The following is a 23,039-nucleotide window of genomic DNA, read 5'->3' as shown; positions in this document are numbered from 1 at the left end:
GAAAGTCAGTTGTGCTGTGTGTGCACATTACAAGATCTATTTGCTCACTGCTCTCTTCCCACTTTCAGAACTAGCTGCTCTAAAACAGTACAAGCAGGCTTTGACCTTGTTGTGAGACTCCACATATCCACCTTCAGTGTCCAGTGATGCTGTTGGAGAGGGTTTTTTATTCCAAAATACAGTTTGGAGAGAAACACTGAACTCTTTTAGCAACTGCAGGACACCAAGGACACAATCCAACATCCCTACTGAATATATGATAAAGCATTTCACTAGATCTTCCACTTCACTTCCTGCATATGAATTTCTCATGAAGCAGTTAGAGACAGACAGAGGAACACAGATGAGGTCATGTGTTGAGGAGCAGGAGAGCAGCTGGACTCAACATCATCACACACACACACACACACACATCCCACACACAACCCGCACACACGCGCACGCACGCAATATTTAAAGAAAGAACTGACAGTGGTGCTTACACATATGGCTCAATGCACCACAGCAAGCCTGGAGGGGCTTTCCCAGAGTGTACACACACACAGAGCCTGTCACCTGCTGGCCCAACTCACCCAACCACAAGATCAGAACTGAATTATTAACCATCTTATTATTTCACTGGTGGTCCTCCTTCACACACACTCTCACACACAAGGAACTGCAAGTTGTTTTAGTCTAGTGGGGCAGTGTGATGTGGAGTGTGAAGGTAAAAGCCGCTATGGGATTCTATCACGAGGACACATAATTTTGTAGTTAGGAATTATTTAAGTCCCCTTTCTTTTTCTTTCTCACCACCACTGATGATACCAAAGTTCATAGCAGAGTAAACTTCATAGCAGGAAATATAAGCCCCTTTCAGACAGGCACCTCTTTCCAAAAATCTGATGGCAATTTTTCCATCTCTGTCTCGTGTCTGAAAAAGCACCCAAGTCACTTTTACGTAAAAATCACAGCAGCAAACAGGTCAGACCTAAGCACAAACATTTCTGTAACACTCTCAACACGACGTGAGTCTGAACTGAATGATGTCAGATTAACTGAAAGGCTGCAGGCTGCAACACAGAGGGAAATTAAACACATGTTGTGTTTGCCTGATTAATATCAATTTTATAAATGTGTGACAAAAGCTCCATCTCCTATGCTCAAAGAAAATAATATCACTTTAATAAACAGTGTGACTGAGGCTATTTTAAGTTGTTAGGGGGATTCTTCACCAGCGGTGACTGGTCCAAAAGTGAATAAAAAAATACTTGTATAACCACAGTGTTAGTCAGAAGAGCGCTCTCTCTCCTTCTATTTTCAGGTTTTATTCATGCTAACTGTATGGATGAATAAATGAATAGGAATATGAGCAAATAGGAGTTAAACAAAGGAACAACATAACACTTTGTCACTTTACACTTGTGCACTGTAGAATATTGGCAATTATGTAACGTAATGATCTGGTGATTAAACTGATGAAAAAATTTACTAGGAGGTTCACAGGAGACTAAGCTGGGGAAGTGTCCCGAGTGAGAAAACAGAAAATCTTCCCAACTCACTCACCACAGTGATCCCACTTCCTCTCGTACACCAGGTGCCAAGTGCTGCACGCACAAGTTTCCTTCTGTAACCGTCCTGTCATGTCTGAATAAAGCCGTCAGCACATTAAGGTAAGAACAACCACTGTACGTCTGCATGACAAAAAGCTAACACTTTACCAGCTTGATAAAACCAGCAGTGTTACGTATTCCATGTCTGAAAAGGGCTATGCTGTAGTTCTGGTCAGCAGGTTAACCACCTTTCTATATCACAACTGTAATGTAAAGCTTTCACACTTCATTAATGGTCCTGAACTCTCCGAATCACTCTGATCTGCCACAGTGTGAAAACTGACCAGAAACTCTCCACAGAGGCCACAGATAAAAAACACCTTTAGAATAACTGTGAAACGCTACAGCAGATGATACTGGCTGGCTGGTAATTATATAACAGCCAAATATCTGCAAACCTTATCATGCAGCACAAAGAACAACCTTGAATTTTTGGATTGACAATAAACAGACACACACATCACAGCAAGCACAAACAGTGATAATAGCAGGAAGTGTGCGTGTGTGTGCGTGATACAAAAACAGCCACAGCTGAGGTCAGGAACAATGAAACTATGCTCTATTCTCATGATATTTCATTTTCAAACTGACATCAGCAACATATTCGCCCCTTAGTTCTTTCTTTCTCCTTCATTCCCTTTCGTCTTTCCTCCATGTTTCTTTTCTAAGGTTTAAAGCTTGCTTTTATCCTCCTTCTTTCTTTCGCACTGTTTCTGTAAACTAAGAGCACATGTCTGATCCAAAAATCTTCCTTCCTTCCTTCCTTCCTTCCTTCCTTCCTTCCTTCATTCCTTACCTTGCCCAGCGGCTTGTTGCTACTATCCCAGTTCCTCTTATCCAGGGAGGGGGGCACCTGGTACACATCCTGCCCAGCTCCTGTCCCCCCAGCTGGGGCTGCTGCCTGGCCTGGCCCTGGGCCTACAGAGGGGGGCACTTGGTAGATGTCCTGCCCAGGCAGCTGATACTGTCTCTGGGCTAGGGCTGGGCCCTTGCTGGGGGGTCCTGGCTGGGTCTGTGGGGGGGGTCCAATTGGGCCAGAGGGGATCTGGTACAGGCTTTGGGGACTTGGTTTGGGGCTGTGAGAAGGGGGCATCATGTAGACAGAGTCAGGATTGGGTTGTGCAGGGCTGGGGGTGGAGTAGGCCGGGTGCATAGACGTGTACTGAGTTGATGGGAGGGGCTTGTTGGCAGCAGACGACGGCACAGCCGTTGGCTTGGTGTAGCCGCCCTGAGGAAGGAAGGGTCGCTGCGCATGTGGGGGCGGACAGGAAGTGGCTGGATCTGGCGTGGAAGGTGTGGTCGGCTGCTTGCTGTCGTACATGCCGACCAGAATCTTGAGACGGTTGCCGGGGACAATGCCTTGGCGGCCGTGGAGGGAGCAGAGCCACCAGCCGTCCAATCCTTGCGTGTCACGCTCCAACACCGTCATGATATCGCCTTTGCGGAAGGACAGCTCGTCCGGAGACTCTGCCACGTTGTCATACAAGGCCTTGGCCAACACGTTCTGTAGAAGAAGGACAGACAGACATATATGAGAATCATACTGTACGTATTCAAACTGGTTCACGTTCATCTACTGTAGCTTTAACAAAAGAAGCCAACAGGAAAACATGGCAAGCCGGTTTGTAAGATATCTGTTGGTCTGTGGGTTTGTTACTGTGTACAGCAAGAAGAACTACAACACAGTGTACAAAAGCGCAGTAAAACAAAACTGAAAGTTTACAGTCAGTACTGTTAGAAGTGCTCTCTGTCCTCTGTCATTTTGTTTTTGGTATTTGTTGCCCCTGTATTGGTAGATCATATAAATGACACAGTCAGAACTTAAAAATCAGCAAATAAATGAAAATGTGTGAACATGACAGACAGTCCGGACGGTAGGTTTAGCAGAGACAGCAACAATAAATCTCATGGATTTCCAACTTGCAATGGGGGAAAGTTGCTTTCATTTCAAAATGTATTTGCTACCACATTTACACATTCTGATATGTACCAAGACATTAAAGAACAGAAATGCCAGGGATCCAGTATGTGTGGGCTGTTTTAGAAACTGTCTCTATTGTCAACTTGAAAAATTATTATTTTTTATTTGTTTATGTAAATATCAAAAATCTTGTATGAGTCAGACTTAGTACAAAGGAAATCAATGCACTGCACCATTTTGTGCAGGAAATGATCCACACAGCTAAATAGGCTGCTTTCTAAAATGACATATGAACATTTTGCACCCTTGTGCTTAATGGTTTGAGTAGGTTTAGGATTAGGGAGATTAAGATTGTGGCTATGGTTAGAAGAAATCAACACTGACTATTGGTAGAAAATAGGATGTAAAGCACTCTTGTGTCATAGTCACATGCTTAGTTGTCTCTAAATCAAATTGGTTTTCTAAAAATGTAACACTTAGTCTCCAGGATCTTCTTGGAGCTGTGAGTAGCTTCTCTGCCACTTTTGTGCAATACATCAGGGATCAATAGTGTCCATCAACAGCACACTCAAAAATAGAGCACGTTTAGTATGCAGCCTCACTTTTAAAGATTCTTTTTTGGTACTTTTCCAGTGTGAACACACTACACACTCAAAATCTGCTTAGAATGAAAATGTAGTGTGGACCTGGAACACAGCAGCTTTGATAAATTGTGCTGAGCCGTGTAAAGTGTTCGCTGTGTTATACGTGAGTAAAACCGAAGAATCCCAGCCACAGCTGTGCATATAATTAGGATGGCAGCTACATGTGTTACCATGCAGCCGGAGAGAGGACAAAGTACAAGGACACTAAACTGCTGTTACTGTTTGATAATGGATAGAGTCCGGGGTCAAGTCTGGACATATTAAACATATTAAATGAAGCTGTTAGCTCTAATAAGTGTGTGTAATAAGAGTGCATTTTATAAAATGTATCTGATCTGTAGTATTTCAACATTTAGTGAACAGAATTGAGATCCTACTGCATTGGAGCTGAGGTTTTGCATGTCATCACTGACTGCCAGCAAACACACACACAGTATACACAGCAGCTGGACACTCAGGTGGAAGAAGTCTCAAATTCCACATGGTCAAAGGTGACATTCAGTAAAAGAAACAAAATATAGTTAATTGACAAGCCAGAAGATTTTCCCCATCATGTCCTCCAAACTCTATTTTGGTTGGAATCCTACTAACACACATGCACACGCACATCCATCCGAAACCCAGCGTGCAAACAGAAACACCTCCCCTCAGTCTCTCTGGAACTCGGAAACTAAACCAATATTTGTCGTCCACATCTGAGCTCCGCCTGCTCTCCTCCCTCTCTGAGTTCCACCCCAACTATCACAGAGTAGTACAGCCTGTGCTGGCTCCACGCCAGCTTCACACACGCACACACACACACTAACCTAAGCACAAAGCACTGCCCATTTAAATGAGGCCATGTAACTGGCTTCCACACTTCAGTCAGACTTTTCTTTCCCTGCACTGAAGGCCTGTTCATTGCTTCAGAGTGGGCTGGGAATGACACTCGACCCCAATATACTCACTTTATCAAAATAATTCACTGGCTGTGTTAACATGCACACAAAATTCCCTTTTTAGGGAAAGAAAACACATGCCAGATACTCCTCCACAATTATGTGATATTCAGATGCTTTGTGATCAAAAGTCTGTTTTCTTGTCTTCAGTTTGTCATACTTCCCTCACAGTCTCCCTCCAGTTACAGCGTTTTGCCTCTCGCTCCATCCCTTGCAAGTGGCTCTGCGCTCACCTTAAATGTCGGTTTAACATACTAGCAGGAGCCAATGATGGTCCAGTAACAAACTCACTCTTGCGCCCAGCAGTCTAACTTTTGAAAGGTATTTATAGATTCTGGACTATTCTGGATATTCAAGGGGAATTTTTTTTATTTTTAAAAGCAGAGTATTTCTATATGTCAAACCATAACTGGAGCTGCTCTTTAATGTGTTACTAAATTCTGTGGAGTGCTAGTCGACCCCGCACAGGTGTGTCTGTGTGTGGCCACCCCCTCGATACACTAGTGTTGTAGTGTTGTAACTGATTGATTTCTGCCATTCAAGAGCTGGTTCAATCCCTTGGTGTTTTTAACCATTTAAAACAAAGTCTCTCTCAGTAGGGATCCTTTCCATAGTGTTGTCAGACACTTAATATGTATAATAATAACAATCTGAGCCTGTCAGTTGCAAAAACAAGCACTTTGTAGACGTACAATTGCCTGCAAGGATTACTTTGCAGCCCTGTCTCGGTGCAGCGAGCTACTCAATACTGGACCAATTTCAAAATATGTTGTCCCAATTAACTACTTAGACACAAAAACATGGGCAAATAGTGTCCAGGTTGAAAATGTCATGGTTAGGCTTTAAATCGACTGTCCATACAGGATTAAAGTCTTGTCAGAGAACTGCACCTGCCCAGAGAATATAGATCAGTACGTTGGCTGGGAATGCTGCACACTCCTGAAACTCAGGACGCATTTGTTCTAAGTTCTCACCTTGCAGCAGTGATACAGAAGTGTGCTCCAGGGTGTGTCAGGATGGCGTGACATCACAGTTGACCGTACCCAACAGAGGGCAATAGTCTGGAAACTTTCAACCAGAGAAGTCAGTCAGTCCCTTTGGTGTTCATTTACTCTTTAATGCCACATTTATGTTTGTTGACCAAATTCCCAGAGGACGGTAAACATGTAGGACTATCAGCTAGTAGTTTTACATTCTTTTCTGTCCAAATCATTCCCATTGCTAGTTAACAGTAACCACGGTATGCTCCTTTCTTGTACAGGAAGAACTCTTAATTGTAGATGTCTTCTGATACAGGTAAATGTCAGGAGCATCAGGACAGATGACTATTAGGCTCATCATTTGTTTCCTCTAACTGGGTTAGTCTGCCATGGAAATCAGAGATACACTCATTCAGATATACTGTATCTGCCGTGTTATTGTCCCTCTGGTTTGTACGATATGTGCACACTCTCCAGAGCCGCTGCCAATCAGCTCTGTTTCTTTGGATGATGAACACGCGTCTCTGTCTGTTCTCTGCTCTTTCTAAAATTGTTGGGTCTCAGTAAATAATTGTACAAAGAGTTTGGTCTAGACACACACAGAGACACACACACCTTCCAATGTCCAGAGAAACAGGAAGTGCAGGATGATTCACACAGCCTCATGATTGAAGGATGAGTCAGCGACTTGACCCTGAGGTCTCAGAATCAGCCTGAATAGATTCTCATGCTCTCTCTATTTCTGTCACGTTGTGAAATGTGCGAGTTGAATGAATGAAGTTAGATGCTCCCCAAATGTAGCTGCCATAAAAAGGGATCGGTTCAAGAATGAGACCTAATCGTGTACCTCATTTTAAGGTGGTACCTTCTGCGTACTGGATAGGGCTAAAGAATTTCAAATGATGAAAATGTCTGCTGAGAAGTTTAGCTTGAAGATTCCGACTACAGTTCACCATCTACCAGCTGTCAGTCATTCAACCACTACCTAGCTAACTAGTTGCTAATTTGTAATTTGGTTCACAGAATTTACATTAATTAGTTGCAGCGGGCTTAACTTGTTGGCAAGATTTTAGTCGCTGGCTACACCTTCAGAGCCATTTGTTCCCAGGTTACAACATTGTTAATAATATGATTAAAATGATCATGATGTGAAAATTATTAATGTAGTTAACTTCAATAGTTTTTTGGCACAAAATATGTCAGAAAGTATTGAAAACTGCCATGAAATGAAAGTTAGCATTGAATATCTGGTAAGATTTGTTCTTAACTTCAAATGAAAAAAAGTATCATTTTGGTATTGATATTAAAACTCATATTGGCACTAATTTTGCCAATTTTAGACATTACCCAGCCAAGCAACTTCTTATTCCAAGCAGTTTCTCTACAGCAGTGTGCATATCTGTCAACACCAAACCCAGCATGTTGGATCCCAATATGTTGTCGCAACAAACAGAGGTGACTTCGGGATTCATAGCAGGTTTTTGTAAAACAGAAGTAGAGAGGCTAGAGAACAGAGAGAGAGAGAGAGAGAGAGAGAGAGAGCACTGGACAGAAATAGGAAGCGGAGACATTTCCATTTGCTTCTTTCCCTTGTGCTTCGCTCCTGAACGTGAACCTGTAAAGTACATATCTACTCTTGCTAAATATTTTTATGGTTTCTGACTAAATTCCACACCTGAATCCCTGAACAACACCAGCTGTGTTGGCTATACTAACGAACTGGTGAACACACATGGTCTTCCACATAAATACAAGGATCCAGATGCAGATTCTTCCAGACGTTTTCTCACTTCTGACGTTGCTGAACACCTGCTACAGATGAACACTGAAATAGCAGTGTGGTCAGTGTCAGCTCTTGATGGTGACATGTTATTGGATCCAGGATGTGTCTTTGTGAGTGAAAGCTTCTAATTTGGTCAACTTAAACAAGACATCAGCCGAAAGTCCTGTCCAACAACAACAGGAGTGTCTATTGGTTTGCTGCAACACAGAAAGAGGGAGGATACAGTAGGGTCCACCCAGTTCATGAATATCCCTTTAAGAAAGAGATGGTTCAGATGGTTTTCAGTCCAAACTGTTAGACCCATGACAGACCCTAGGACAGCAGCATCGCAAAGCTGCACACAAGTCAGTCACAGTGGAAGCCTTGACTTGTGGGCTGCAATGTGTAGCCACAAATTTCTTTCACTCAGGGTGATTCAGGCCACACTGCAGACAGAACAGGAAATGCTTCAAGAGCATCCAAAATGGAGGGTGTATGAAAGGTCAGAAACATGCTAAAAACATCAGGACTAATCCTTTGAGGAGCACGAGCATCACTGTAAACATAATTGTGTTCCAACTAGTAGGTGTAGAAATACTTCGCTCTGAACCAAAGCGCGTGATGAACCAACAGACACAATGTAGCGGCAATCAGTAAAAAAGGTGAAGTAAAAAGTACCTGTGTACTGCCTAACATTTTGGCATGCACTTGGTCAAATTTAAAGTTACTGTTTTCATTAGTTAAGCACTTTCAGTGCCAAATCCACAGTTTAAACCTTTTAAAAGCTCAGTCAGCTCTGTGTAGACACAGCTGGAAGCCCTCAAACATCCTTGTCTGCTAATCAGCATGAGAAAGCCATCAAGTAGACACTTGTACATTCACTCTACAGAGGCAGTCTGGAGTGTGGAGAAATGAGAACACAGTGGGAACTAATCACATTTCCCAGACCCCTCAGGATAAATCCCAGCAGTGACAGGCCCCAACAATGTCAGGTTACCATGACGACCGTTGCCAGAACAACCAGATGCCGCAGAGCGACGCCAAAACTTCAATGGCGTCGACTCGTCAGGGAGACGACAGAGGAGTGACAAAAGAGAGGCCAAAGATGTAGAGAGGAGTTGGGTGAAGCATGGAGACTGATTTCACATGGAGAACTAACCATCTGACTGCAAAGGCTTAGAATCCCACTAAACGATCTAAAAATCGTGTAGTGTGAACTAGGCTTTACAGTCAGTCAAACACAACCCACCAGTAGCCTACACCATCCATACGGTCCCCTTAAATATGCGTACTGTACTATTCCCCCAAACCACTACAAAGCAGAGTACAGAGTACTAAGTGCAGTGGTCTGGTGTACTTAGGGCTGGCCGATATAGCCAGAAATGTTATCATGATAAAAAAATTTCACATCATTGATATCGATAATTATCAGGATAAATGTCAAATCATTATTTCTTTAGTTTAAAGGCTGATTTTTGCTCCTGAGAGAAAGTTGAAGAAACCAGATGGTTAATTGTGGTTCTTAATGGTCAGAACATTTGATGCAGTTGCAACAGTGGATCAATTCACAAATCTGAGGCAGAACCTTCAAAACTATTAAGATAAAATCTTTTTTTCAACAAATATGCATGAGTAAAAAAACAAGTGCTAATTAATTTGTGATTCAAATGAATTAAATCAAAAATGTGCTGATCATTTGTTATACTGTTATTGAGAAAAATTATATTGCAATAATTATCATTATTGCTTTATTGCCCAGCCCTAGGTGGGCTCACTCACTATGGTGAACACTCACTCTGTGGAGTACACAACATCCATATTCACATGAAACTACGAGTAATCTTCAAAGAGGTTCTGCTAGAAATCTAAGTTTCATTTTTACCAAATATGTTACTAAACAGTATGTTAACAGTTCCCGCACCACATATACAGTATGTCTGTAAAACATTCAGCTTTCAAAGCAAGCTGATAATTTGATCAACTCGTCATTAGTCGAGACTTGATCTAAAATTCCAGTTATGCATGCAACTAGCAAGAAACATGCACTATGTCTACGGGGAAATTAGTGAGAACTGAATTTTACTCAATTTCAAATAAAAGCATCCACCCTGCACTTGTAATTGGTGTAAAACACCCTTATGGTCAAAAGCATGTAAATCCAACCTTTTACAGATTACTGTTAACTTTTGGTCTTAAATAAAATTGCCTTTAAAACAACCATATCAATGTTTTTTCATTCATTTCCATTTATTACATTATGAACCATCACAACACAGTTACAGCAGACGGGATGTTCACTACACGGTTAACCATATCCAAGCGATGTCAACTTGATTTTTAAACGGATTTGTACACATAAAGAAAACAGAAACCACTGGCTACCTCAAAGGTGAAACACGATTCACAAATCTACAACACTGTCTGATGCTGAAATAGTTATGACATAAAATGCAAACCGCTGTGTTGTGTTTCTCTGTTTTATATCATTGTGAACTGAGTATCTTTGGGTTTTGGACTGCTGGTCAGACAAGACAAAACATTTGAAGATAACCTTGAGCTCTGAGAAATGGGTATTTTCCACTAGATTGAGAAAAAGAATCAGCAGATAATCAAAAACGAACAGGTGAAAAGCTTATTGTCTGCGTTGGAAGTTATGGTTGGTAGTTATTTAACCGTGTGTGATATGCAAAACGTGCAAAAGCACTGGTGTGGTTTCACTGTTGGTGAAAACCATCATAAAGCATCTACAATGTAATGACTTCCAGTTATTGTGATAATGAATTTAATGATCAAGACATTTTTTTTTTAAATATTGAGCAAAAAGGAAAGAAGAGAGAAAGGGAGAAACAGAGATATCCACTGAGGAGAAAGTAATGTGAACAGCTGGTGGAGCGAGCCCAGTATAGACAGGTCGCTCATCTGTGTGTGTGTGGCTTAATGTCCTTTGTCTCCTGCCTCCTATTTGACCCCTGGGGACAAATACTAGCCCACCACAAGAGATTGTGTGTGTGTGCGTGTGTGTGAATGTCTGCATGTGAGTGTGCCTCTTCACCACATTGCAGAAAGCAAAACAGAAAAAGGCACTTCGTGTCTATCCACGCTGCCATTCCTGCAGCAGTCACAGTTCAGTGCTCTCCCTCTCCCTCTCCCTGCTCTTGTCGTCTGCTCCGTCCATCTCCCAACTCTCCTGCAGTATGTCAGCTCTTCCACAGGTCTTGCAGGCGCACAGTTCTTTTTGCAGCCTGGAGTGAATCTGGAGAAGTCGAGGTTCATCAGGTGAGACGTGATGAAGTGCGAGACCTCTTCTCACGTGAAAAACGATTTGCTTCCATATTAGCATTTCCATTTTTTTGTTTTTTTGTTTTTTGCAGAGATCTCTGTCCAAAGTGAAACAACATGGAAACTGCTAAATCTCTTCTTCAATGCCCTCTTTTCAGCTGGCAAACAAAGAAAACTGCATCACAGCCAGCTTCTGGTAGGAGTGGACAGACAGCCGGCTGACCAAACCATTAAATAGTAGATGGTCTGTACTTAAAGCAAAGCGCTTTTACTCTACGTCAAATTCACCCATTCACACTCACACATGCACTGGCAGAGGCCAAGGTGCCAACTGCTCATCAGAAACAGAAATACACATTCACAGTTTGGGTCTCAGGATCTTGCCCGAGGACACGTGCAGACTGGAGGAGTCTGGGGATTGCGGTTAGTGGGCAACCCACTCTACCTCCTGAGCCACAGACGCCCCACAGCCATTATCTGATGTTGTTTGTTTTGTTGTTTTGTTGCTGGCATTGTTCCACAAAAAGAGCTTGAGAGAGAAGTTTAAACCAGCTGACACCTCCCTGCGCTTTTTGTTCAAAATGTGCATCTCACATTGGTTTCACCTCCAGCAGTGGTGAAGCAAGAGGCGGCCCGGGGGCTAAATAAATAAATAGGCCCACATAAATAAATACTTTGATGTAGCTTACAGTCATGACAGCAACAGTTACTCACATAATCACTTCCTCTTAAGCCATTGTGTCTACAAAATAAAAGCGCAAGAAGGTCTTTTTGCAGCACCGTTTTATTTTGTGTTGAATTGAGAGCTTTTACATTGCAAAGTTCTGAAAGACATTCAAAAGAGTCTGTGGTGTGCTTAACACACCTCTGAAATAGCCATCAGGAAACGTGAGACTGGATTCCTCCTCTGCCTGGAGATGCTGAGGAATGAAAAAAAGCGTCCATAGGTTGATGGATGTGGATCAGCTCTCCAGCACATGCTTACTGTGAGCGTGTGAAACAGTCTCTTCATGGTTAATTTGTTGAAGAGGGAAAAAAATGCAAAGGGGGGCCAAACACACAAACCTCCAATTGAAAGGCCTGCGTACTATTGACTGAGCTAACCAGACACTCAAACAGCATCATTAACACAGCGTTAATAACACTGAAACAACATCACAATGGCAGAGATGCTGCTAGATATTCAGCGCTTCCTTAGAACTTCAGAAAATTCTAACAACTCCATTTCAACACATTTGTTTCTAACATTTTAAACATGCAGGATGACGATAACTCTGTTTCAACAGGTCACTACCACACCGTCCCTGCGAGCGTACCTCGCTCTCGCTGTTGCAGAACGGCATAAGCCTCGCCTGCGTGAGCGGTTTCGCTGTGCTCCAGTGAGCTGAGGCCCCACTGGGAACTAGGCCATACGACCACCAGAAGAAATACTGTTCTGAGTCAAAGTGTAGATAAAACCAGACTTGCAATGATCTGGTGAGAGGCATCTCTCTGCCTCAAATTATTAACGTCAAGGTCAGTGAAACACTGTCACTCGTTAGCCACTACATTCATGACTTGTTCTACGTGATAAACATCAATCTATTGTACCAGACTGTAAACATATTTATATACTGTAGGTACAAGCATGTCAAGAGCAGCTCCTCTCATCTCAACAGTCAACCAATTACTCCCTGAGAACATGTGGCAAAAACATAAAGGCTGGTATTCTGCTATGAGATGCAATGTGAGCAAAACATGACTTGTGTTGGTGCTGTAATGGATGATAGCTAACAGACACACACATACACAAGCTGTGATGTACAAAAAACACAAGACTTGCTGTCTCCACACAAACAAGACAGAAAACAGTCATTAAGGAACAAGCAGTGTGCAGGAGATCTCTCTGTTGGGACACACGCAAGCATCTCTGGACAAGCCTTCACACGACAAAAGCACGAGAGAGATAAGTGCAAGGGCGTAATTATAGACAGTGCAGCCGCACAAGGGCCCGCACTGTACAGGGGCACGTCTCGGGAGCGGGCCCCCACCTTGTTGTGAGGTGGGAATTTTTTACGTAACGTCACATTCCAAAGAAAACGCTCCCTTGGAGGGCAAGAAAGACGTTATTTTCCGCTGCCCGCCAACCAGGAAGCAAGTGGTACACATACTTTTGCCAAAATGCTGGATGGTTGTTGTGCTTTCGGATGCACGAATCGACGAGGAGACCAACAGGGGCCGCGTTAGGTAAACATAAACATTACCACAGTCGAGCGCTGGCAGGGACCTGGCGGTATTTAAGGTGCTGTTTATGGATCGCAAGTGCCCAACACTTGCAGTTTGTGTCAATATCTATTTTCTTCTTGAGTTGAGAGCTGATCTAAATAAAATTTAACAGCTTTTGCGGCGTCTCTTTCAAGGGAGTCCGGTGTGAGCCGCTATCTTGGTCTGTTGCTTTGCCCTCCACGTCATGTGTCAATGTGCACGTCCACCTTTGTCATTGTATCAGTCAGTAGTTTTACAGTCTGTAGTAAACAAAGTATAGAAAATATATATTCCACAGATTCCACTGAATGAATCTTGTCTTTTTCTTTGGTATTTGTATCACAAAGCCTACATGTGCAATGATGATTGATGGGTAATATGTATGTCGACTGATCTTAAGTTTCTGTTGGATCACCTGAAAGACTCCCGCTACTTGAAACACAAAGCTAGCAGTCATGCTAATCAAACATAAACGTGGTTGCAAGAAGAGGAAGGAGATAGAAGAACAGGAGGATAGGGCCGCAAAGCTTGTTTTGGATTTTTTTTTTTTTAGGGACATTGTCAAAGATTTTGCTCAGGCCATGGCCATACAGTTAGGTGAGTACAAGTGCTTTTTCAAGGGATTTGGTGAATCTTACAGGCTGCCATGCCCCTGTTTAAACAGTATGTTATCATTTCGGGTCTGATCGCCTATGTGCTTGTGGCTGTTAAACTGTGTGCGTGCTTTAGCTGGTGAGTTTTCAGGACACGGTGTTGTTGATAAGTAGGCTGCTCTTCTGTCTTATTTATCATAATCGAAAGCGGTTACTGTGATTCATAAGGTTATAGCATAGCTAAAAAGTCTGCGGTCATTTCAGCACAGTGTGTAGCCCAAGGGCCCGTCATACTAACCTGCACTGTTTCGGGTTTGTTCCTTCCCAGCGCAAATTCTGTCTTGTTTATTTTGCTTGTCTCACCTACTGTAATTTTAAATGACATCTCTGACCTCATGTGGAAGAGCACAGCATAAAAGAAAGTAGGAGGAATATATAAAATGTTTGATTAAAATGCCCAGCCAAAAATGTATACTGTTGACAAGTTCTTCTTTTACAATGATCAAATCCTCACATTGGAGAAACTGCATCCAGAGTATGTTTGACATGTTATTGTCACAGCCTACCTGTAAGACAGTCTCCCCGAGTCTCCCGCCTAAGCTTGATTTAAGGTCATTATCTTTTCCACGCGAACTGACAGTGACATATCACACGTGTTGCAGCTCTTCATTTTCTGTTGGTTGACTAATCTTTAATTTGACTAATCAGTGTCTATATTTCTGAGATTATAATCTGAATTCTGACATGAGATGTTTTCCTCAGTATTGTTTATCAGAACATTTCTGATAAATCTCAACTCAAACCATTCCTACTACTCCCTCCTGTAAACCGTTCCATCACAGGGTATCACTACCTGGTAATACATTTAAGACAATTTTAAAGAACAGAAAAAACAGCCCATTAGTCACATTGATCATGAACAGTGAACACTGGTCATGAGAGTTAACTAAGAGAGAGAATAAAGATTAAATATTCTTTTGAGCCTTTTTCAGGCACCAGGACCGGCAGATACTCTGATAGCTGAGGCGTATGTTTCTGTTTCCCTGCTGTTGCTGAAGCGAGCCTGGACCTGCCCCCCTGTCCCCCTGTCCCCCTGTCCCCCCGTCCCCACCCCCACCCTCAGTCACACACGCAGCCCCACTTACTACAGCATTCCACAGACTTCACATACAAACACATAGAAACACGCAACTCTCCTATAACCACACATTCCAGAGATGTCTCACACACACGCACACACACACACGCACACACACACACACACACACACACACACACACACACTTTATGTTCTTCCCTCCATCCTCCTATTTCTCTCTTTCTGCCAACCTCCACGTCTTCCTCCTTCAGTCCTTCCTTCCCTCCCCCTCCCTCTTTTCCTGTCTTGGCATGTCAGGCTATTCTTGAGAAATAGCTGCGAGTGCATGGCTGATTTGTACGACACCAGAAAGACTCCTCCACCCAGCGCGGCATCTAGCTGGAGCGGGGACTGCTGGAGGACACTGATGTTACAACTTGTTTACGCACTAGTCTAAGTATTAGTCATCCGTCATTTCTAAGCTAAAATGATGTATTGCTCTGTGGGAGCAGTCATGTGTGAAACTATTTGTTATATTTTCTTTCAGTGGAGAGTTTCATTATCCAAATACTTTTAAAAAATAGGTAATCCTTTTCTGCATTTTTGTCATCAAAGGAGAAAAATTTAATTACCCATGCTCATCAAACCTAAAGCGAGACAACACTAAAGAACCTTAAGGGTACTCCATGAACCTTAAAGAGGCACTCCACTGATTTTACCTACGAAGAGCAGTTTACTGGCGCTCAGCCTGTGAAAACAGTTGTATAATATCTTGTGTGGATCTGGCGGAGCTTTGTCAAGTCTGAAAAATAACTGAGGATATCATCAGCTCGGTCTTGGAAACTACACATTTGGAGGAACTGCTAAACTTGGGGCTAAAACATATAACAAAATCAGCCACAGCTTTATGTGCCCTGATAAGTGCTACTTAAGGCTGCTGCTCTAACGGGTGATGATCCCAGCAGAAGAATTCCTGCCTCCAGGCTGTGACTAACAGCAGAAATAACAGCAGGGATTGTGTAGCCTGAAGCACAGGATAGTCTCATGTAGGCATGGCCTGAGTGTTGCTTAACCTGTTGACAGACAACCCTGTAAGGAAATTATGAATAGCTGCCAGACACACACAGACACGCACACAGATAGTTGGCCGGTTCAAAGCAGCTCCTCCTTGCAGTCAACAGCGAGAAATGAAGTGAGGAAAAACACAATTTGGGATTTAGTTGTGCCATTTTATCAGACTGAATTGTCATTGTGTTTCATTTAGCCTGACATCATCATCATGTTAGCCAGTTTCTGTCTGGGAATTGGGGGATGGTATTTGTTTTGCCCTAACTAATCAATAGTGACTCACGTACCCACCCTGCTGATGTCATTTTCTGTTGACATAGAAGTTGTGGTCGGGTTGTAGCATTTAACACAATTCTCACACTGATCAAATTAATATACTGATTTAGTATTTATGTAAGTTGACTTAGCACAGCCTGTACAGCTGCGTCCATCTCATGTGAGTGTGTCATATTACTGGCACTATTTTTCAAGGATGCAGCTTGGTAAAAGGTGACTTCCCCAGCTTTTATCTTGCCTACAAAGCTCTGATTGGTCGACTGTTTCTCCATCATTTGGCAAAACACCAGAACTATTTGAGGAACCAGGCCAGTGCTAACAAGCACTCAAACTAAATCAGCCAGTGTAACTTTAGTCTGTGATGTTTTCAGCTTTCAAAAAAAGGGATTTGAAATGTACATCATACTTCACTGCTCTAAATAAGGAGGTGCTCTCATTATAAAAACAATATGAGATTATGTTTTCTTAGCCGCAGTATCGAGGGGCATAACTGTGATCCAACACCTTCAGAAATTAGTATGTGCGATGAACAAAAGAAGATCTGAATGTATTTCCACACCTGAGTTTAAGGGCTTTACTAACCTGCACTTACACAAGACCTGAGCTAAAACATGCTGACACACCCTCTGATCACTGTGTGTGAGTGGCTGACAGAGAGATTTCAATCTATATCTCTGTTCAAAACATACCTATGATGAAGAGCTGAAGCCCTCAACTTACAATGTTCAAAACACAGAAGCTCTAAACCACTGTGGCATGGAGCTGCAAAAGCATTAATGCATCAATATTTAGAAATTCTAGCAAGTTAACAAACCAAAGGTGCCTGGTTTAAAATGGTTTCCTGTTACCACAGGGGCATAAATCTCCACACTGGTGAACTGTGACACTTTGATGAATCTGTTGAGAAAGCTGCAGCTGAGCCTGCAGTGTTGACTCTATGATTCAGCACTGAGCGCTGGGGCAAACATCCAGTGATTCACAGCTTCTTGTTTGTCTGCTAACTGTACTCTACTGTACTGTGAAACCAAGGGCAAAATATGATACCATGAAGGCACAAGCATAAGCACAAGTGAGACTTCCGAGACATCTGCAAGACAGCTTTAGCCTTAGTGTCGTAACCACATTGATACACTGAATGCTTTTGAGCTTCATCATATGGAAGAGAGCTTCCTCATTTAAAAACTCCTGGAAGGTTTCATGTTAGGTGTAAGTGAAACATGCATTACATTAGTCAGTTCAAATGGTTCAGCACCTGAGTCTGATCCTTAATCCTTAAAGTGAAGTCCCAGATGTTGCTTATTCTCCTCAGTCTGCCCTTACATTGACGCTTAACAGGGGATGTTTGGCTCCAAGTGCATGCACTTCTCGAATCTCGGTCTTAGTGAAAGTCCTGCTCTTTCTACTACGTCACCTGACGTAAACGTAAATATGGGTCGTAATAACCTGCTGCATAATCGACCTGGAGAATAAATTGTTCATTCAAAGCTGCTGCCGTGCAGTCTACCTTTATTACCATATTTCACATTGGGAATATTTTTTTGCGACTGAAAATGTCAGAGCACAAACTCCTACTTGATTCTGTGAACAAATGTTTTGTCATGTCGCATTTTGAAATCATTTATGTTAATAGTTTGTGAGCTCAGATGTTGAACGCAGCTGCTGCTTCTGTTCCTGCGGTGGAGGTTGTAGTTACTTGTTTTTCGTGCGTAGGTCAGGTGGAATAGATAGAAATCCTTTATTGCCATTGGGTATGCAAACCTAACAGTGCATTCACACATATCAAACAGTAGTTAAAACTTTGTAAATTAAATATTAAAAATAGAGCAAACTAAAAATATATTATAAATAAAGTGCCTATTGCAGGCTACAGCAGGCCTGTCATTCATGGCATTGACCAGTCTTGCTTTAAGCACCCTCCTTATTGATCCTAAATGATCTGAGTGGATTACCATTACCATATTAGTAAGGCCAGTCATGTGGGCTCTGAGGTGCAACCTGTTTGCAAACACGGTTGACTGAACTGGGAGTAAGTGCTGCGTGTATGGTTACAGCCCCCTCGTCCACGGAGTGAACAGAATGACAGGGCCGTACTGTACGTGCACAGCTCGTTACATGTATATCACATGATGTAAGGAGTTTTGCCAGAAGATGATGCTAACCTTTGTTCAAAACACCAAACAACTAAGTCGTAGCACTTAAACACTTAGGATAGATGTGATGTTTTTAAACCCTGATTCTCCAGTTATACAGCGCTGATATTTCTTTATATATATTAAAATATATATTTATTCATAGGCCAGTATTTCATCAGCCAGATACTGTAGTTCAGCATGGACGTTTATTGACCTTGACCTTTGGGAATGAACTAAAATAATCTAAGCTTAAAGGTCCACCTGATAACTTAAGTTTTCATCTCATGAGGTTTTGTCTGAGCTTAACACAGATGATGGTAAGTGGTTGAAAACATCTTTGATTTAGATAATTTTGTTACACATCAGGAAAGTTTAAGTAAGATGACTCTTGTATTAATGACTCTCATGTTGTGCCTTTGGATTGCAGAAAGACACCCACATGAACAAGAGAAGAATAGGCATTCAGGCCAGGAACCTGACAGTACTAACTACTGACCACCGTGTTTTGAATCCATCTCTCGATAAATCAGCAGCTGAAAAACATGAGCACAATCAAACATTCTCAAAAACAACCTGACCTGTTAATGACTGAAGAAATAAAATTTGTCCAGTCTATTCACATTCTGGGAAATTACTACTGACGACTAAGAATGCTGATTTGCATGGAAACGTCCTCTCTAATGGCCCGTCCAGAACGGGACAAGACCTTAAAGGAAAAAATGTTTATTTTGTACAAAATAAGAAACAGAGTATACATCATGAACTGTTTCATGGCCATCTAGGTTGCTGTTGCTTAGTGTCATGTAAGCCAATACTGGCTGAGCATCATGTGGTGCAGGACTCTTAAAATCAATTAATCAATCAGTGTAAATAAATGCTTTTCCTTTTTGGCCATGCCCACACTGATGGAGATGAACCTTTAAAAATGCACGTTTTTCTTCACCTTTTCCACCTCTGAGATAAGAGCGTACTGCGTGCAGCATACTGGATCACTGTAGCTCACATCACAGGTCTGGCCAGAGAAAAATATGAGCTTTTTGAAATTGACATTTGGCTCAGTTCCCATGATTGAACACCTCCATGTACCAGCAACAATGAGAGAAAAACGACATACACAGCATTACAAACCTTTACTATGGTGGCAGAGAAGACAGACCATCACTTTAAGTTAAGGATTTCTCAAACAGCAGTCCAATATTTAAAATATCGTTATTATTGGTCAGAATGACACAATAAATAAAGTCATATTTCAAACTGAATCCTCCATCGTCATGTTCAACTGTGTCACATTCCCTCTCTCCTTTAGTACCAAAGCACGGACAGCCCTGACTGCTTGACAATGTCTATGCTGTTTATAGATGGTGCTGGTGTCGTCCTTGCGATCGGGCGCATATGTTCAGAGTGATCACTTAGGCCAAACTGGGCACTGATGCCCCAAACTCTCAGTCTCCTGTGTCTCCAAAGCCTTTTCAGGAGCTTTTTGCAGTGTCCCAGAACGCCACGGTATCTGGGTCAAAGGTGGCTCTGCTACTGAGTCACAGTTCCAGGCATATATGAGTCACATAGGACTGCTGGTGGTTGGACACAGTCAGGTAAAGTGAAAACATATTTCAGGTGTCTACATGACAGAACATAGGGACTATTTATTGACTGACTGGCTTGTGTTCTGTTTGGCTGATTCACTGCTTCACTGACAGACTGACTTTTGGCTGACACCTGTGTGTATTTTACTCAGGGCCAGTGAAGACGTCTTGCTCCGTGGATTTGAATGAGTGGTTTGGTTGATGGAGGTCGGCGGCTAATCACTGAAGCCAGAACAACACCCTGTGGGGGCTAGGGACGGTAAGTATGTGTGCGTGTGAATGTGTTTGTGTGTGTGAATCCTCCACTGTCATGCAGGAGATAGAGGGGAATTCCTGTTATAAGCCAAGGCCTCCATGACTCAGTCAGTGAGTCAGGAGAAATACATGGCTAAGTAATGTATACTATAACAATGAGGACCACCGAGAATTCTTACTAAGAGAGCTAAATGATCAGTTGTTTGGCAAGAATATGAATGTTGAACAACAACTAGAGACCGGCGTCAGCCGGATTTCAGCTTGCCCTCATACATTTGCCATTCTGTGGAAACACTGAGCCGTGTTACACTGCAGAAAAGTCTGTCCAGCAGCCTGACCTGGAGCACTTTTTATTTGGAGATGTGATTTGGAGTGGTAGCAGGTGCTGTAACCTGCTGCAGTTTAGGAACAAATGGAAAAGTTATTTAATAGTCACTGTTTTATAATTAACATCCATTTGAATGGACCCAGGGTGAACAGACAGTGCTTATCATGGTGTTGATGGGGATTCTAATAAAGAAAGAATTGTCCATTAAAGGAAAGTTACAAAAATGTTTGTGTGTGCCATCAATTAAAGTTCTTAGAACAAAAGAAAGTCAGACTCGGCAGGTCAGACCTTAGAAAAGTGGAATCTGTCAGGAAAATTACAATCAGTGCATTTCTATTGAAATCTGCCTTCATTTTGATCCCAACTACACACCTGTACAGTTCCATGACTGCATCTCATACGGTTGTGATGCTCTCAGGTTGACAGAATCTGTACACAGCAATACACACACACACGGTGAAAATAATACCAACCATGCTGTCACAGCTGGTGATAAACACTGAGAATGAGCCGACACAACATGGCAGCACTGTACAGTCAGTGGGAAAGCTCTGACATGGCTGCCTCTGACTTCTACAACAATGGAATGTTATTTAATATTAATTACACACTAATTACTGGCGTGTAATTATAATCTACGCATACTGTGATCTGCTCCACAGTATTTCACTGTCTACCCCCCCCCCCCCCCCCCCCCCACACACACACAGAGTGGTATGACATGAGCAGTGGGCCAACACTGACGCAGGCCTTGTTGCTGCCAGCTTCTTTTTCTTTCTTTCTCTCTCCTCCTTCCATTTGGTCTCACTTCTTTGCTCTCCCTCCTCAGCAAACCATTATTCTCTACCCCAGTCGCCCTGTCCTCTCTGTCTCTCTCTCTGTTTTGCTAAATCAATGTCATATTCAATACTTGCATTTATCATCTCGTCCTGCCTCTCTTCCTGCTCTCCTTCTCTCTCTGCTCTTGTTTTACTGAAGCATTTTCCTCTTTCAGCCGACTGATCGCCTCCCTCTGTCCTCTAGCCATAAAACCTTCATTTCTCTCGACTTTCCTCTGAGTCAGCAGAAAGGCAGACCTCGGCTCTTTCTTTCTCTCCTTTCTTTCTTTCTTTCTTTCTTTCTCCCTTGCCAGAGCCATAAACCGGACGCTGGCCTTCTGCTCTGTGTTCTGATTCTGTGTAGTGATGAATTCAAGGAAGAAAGTTTAAAAGAAAACAGCAGAGTGTATCTTTAGGATTCAGTGAGGAACGCTCTCAGAGCGGTTTATGGGTTTATGACTTACTGAATTCTTATGAAGTATTCAGATATGAAACCTAGAAATGCTTCATTTCAAAACTTATTTCTTTATTAACTTATTTCTTATTTCTTTGCTACATTCACTGGCCTGAGAAAGGCAAGTCTTTTAGTGTCTTTAACTTTGTGGAATTTAACTATTTTCATACAAAAGAAACAACAGATAACCAGAGTTTATTGTAAACTCTAAGAAAACAAAACGGAGGAATTTTTTAGCAACTTTGTCCTCTTTGAGACTGAACATTCCATTATAGGATAGTGAAGTCTCCTTGACCTGTGTACTGACTTTAAACCACACACACACACACACACACACACACACACACACACACACACACACACACACACACACACACACCCTGCTGAGAGTCAACAAAAGGTAGGAATCTGCAGAGAAAATGTTAACTCCAGTTTCCCCCTCCCCTCCTCCCCCTTAACATTTTCAAGTCTCCCTTGATTTTGCATGCACACTCTGAAGTGTCTCTCTCTCTCTCACACACACACACACACACACACACACAGCACACACTCACCAGATAGTTCATTTTGTCCCTGCTGCAGTGAGGCGGCTGTGGTAACTCCGGGGCAGGGCTGTAGCTCAGCCCCTGTGAGACACTTTGCCAACTAGATCCTTTGTGGAGAGTAGATCCCAAAAGATCCCCAAACTCCTCCAGGTCTCCTCCTCCGCCCTCCTTCCTTCCTTCCTTCCCTCCTATGTTCTTCTGTTGCCTCCTTTTCTTCTCTGTGTCTCTCCTTCTGCCTTGTTCTGTCTTGTTTTCAGTATTCAAGCAGATCCCGTCACATTCTGCCGCTCCGTGATCTCACACAGCAAGAATGAGATCGCTGCTTGGCCCATTTACTTCTGCTGCGCTCGCCCCTTCTTTCTCCCTTGATCTCCCTCTCTCTCGCTTGCCTGAGGAAAAGAGGGTGGAGTGTGTAACCCGACACGTCACTTCCTGTTGGATCCTGATATTCCCTCTATCCAGTCTGGCCATTGGCCTGAGGAGCTCTTCTCATGCAAATAAGCTTTGCCCTCCCACTGCTCCCTCCTCTCTCTCCCCCTGGCTGCCAGA

General features: G+C 42.6%; 2 protein-coding genes across 4 annotated transcripts in view; one reads left to right on the top strand and one right to left on the bottom strand.

The window, feature by feature from the left end:
* The window catches only part of ntrk3a (neurotrophic tyrosine kinase, receptor, type 3a), a 530,438-nt gene that overhangs the window by 33,558 nt on the left and 473,841 nt on the right, over positions 1-23,039 (top strand). The gene's annotated exons all lie outside the window — the stretch shown is intronic.
* Positions 237-23,039, bottom strand: part of LOC123961912 (breast cancer anti-estrogen resistance protein 1-like) — a 72,671-nt gene continuing 49,868 nt past the window's right edge. The window contains exons 1-2 of one of the 3 annotated variants that reach the window (XM_046037708.1): positions 21,588-21,802; positions 237-3,096 (exon numbers count right to left, since the gene is read on the bottom strand). In XM_046037708.1, coding sequence (XP_045893664.1) covers positions 2,257-3,096; positions 21,588-21,596 — 849 coding nt within the window. In that variant the 5' untranslated portion in view covers positions 21,597-21,802 and the 3' untranslated portion in view covers positions 237-2,256. Of the gene's footprint in view, positions 3,097-21,587; positions 21,803-22,499; positions 22,884-23,039 lie in introns of those variants that run through there. The other 2 variants (XM_046037705.1, XM_046037707.1) reach the window with 2 other exon arrangements.

The sequence above is a fragment of the Micropterus dolomieu genome, linkage group LG22 (genome assembly GCF_021292245.1).
Source record: "Micropterus dolomieu isolate WLL.071019.BEF.003 ecotype Adirondacks linkage group LG22, ASM2129224v1, whole genome shotgun sequence".
NCBI classification, from domain to species: domain Eukaryota; kingdom Metazoa; phylum Chordata; class Actinopteri; order Centrarchiformes; family Centrarchidae; genus Micropterus; species Micropterus dolomieu.
The sequence above is the reverse complement of the archived record's forward strand: the minus strand, read 5'-3'. Positions and strand labels throughout refer to the sequence as shown.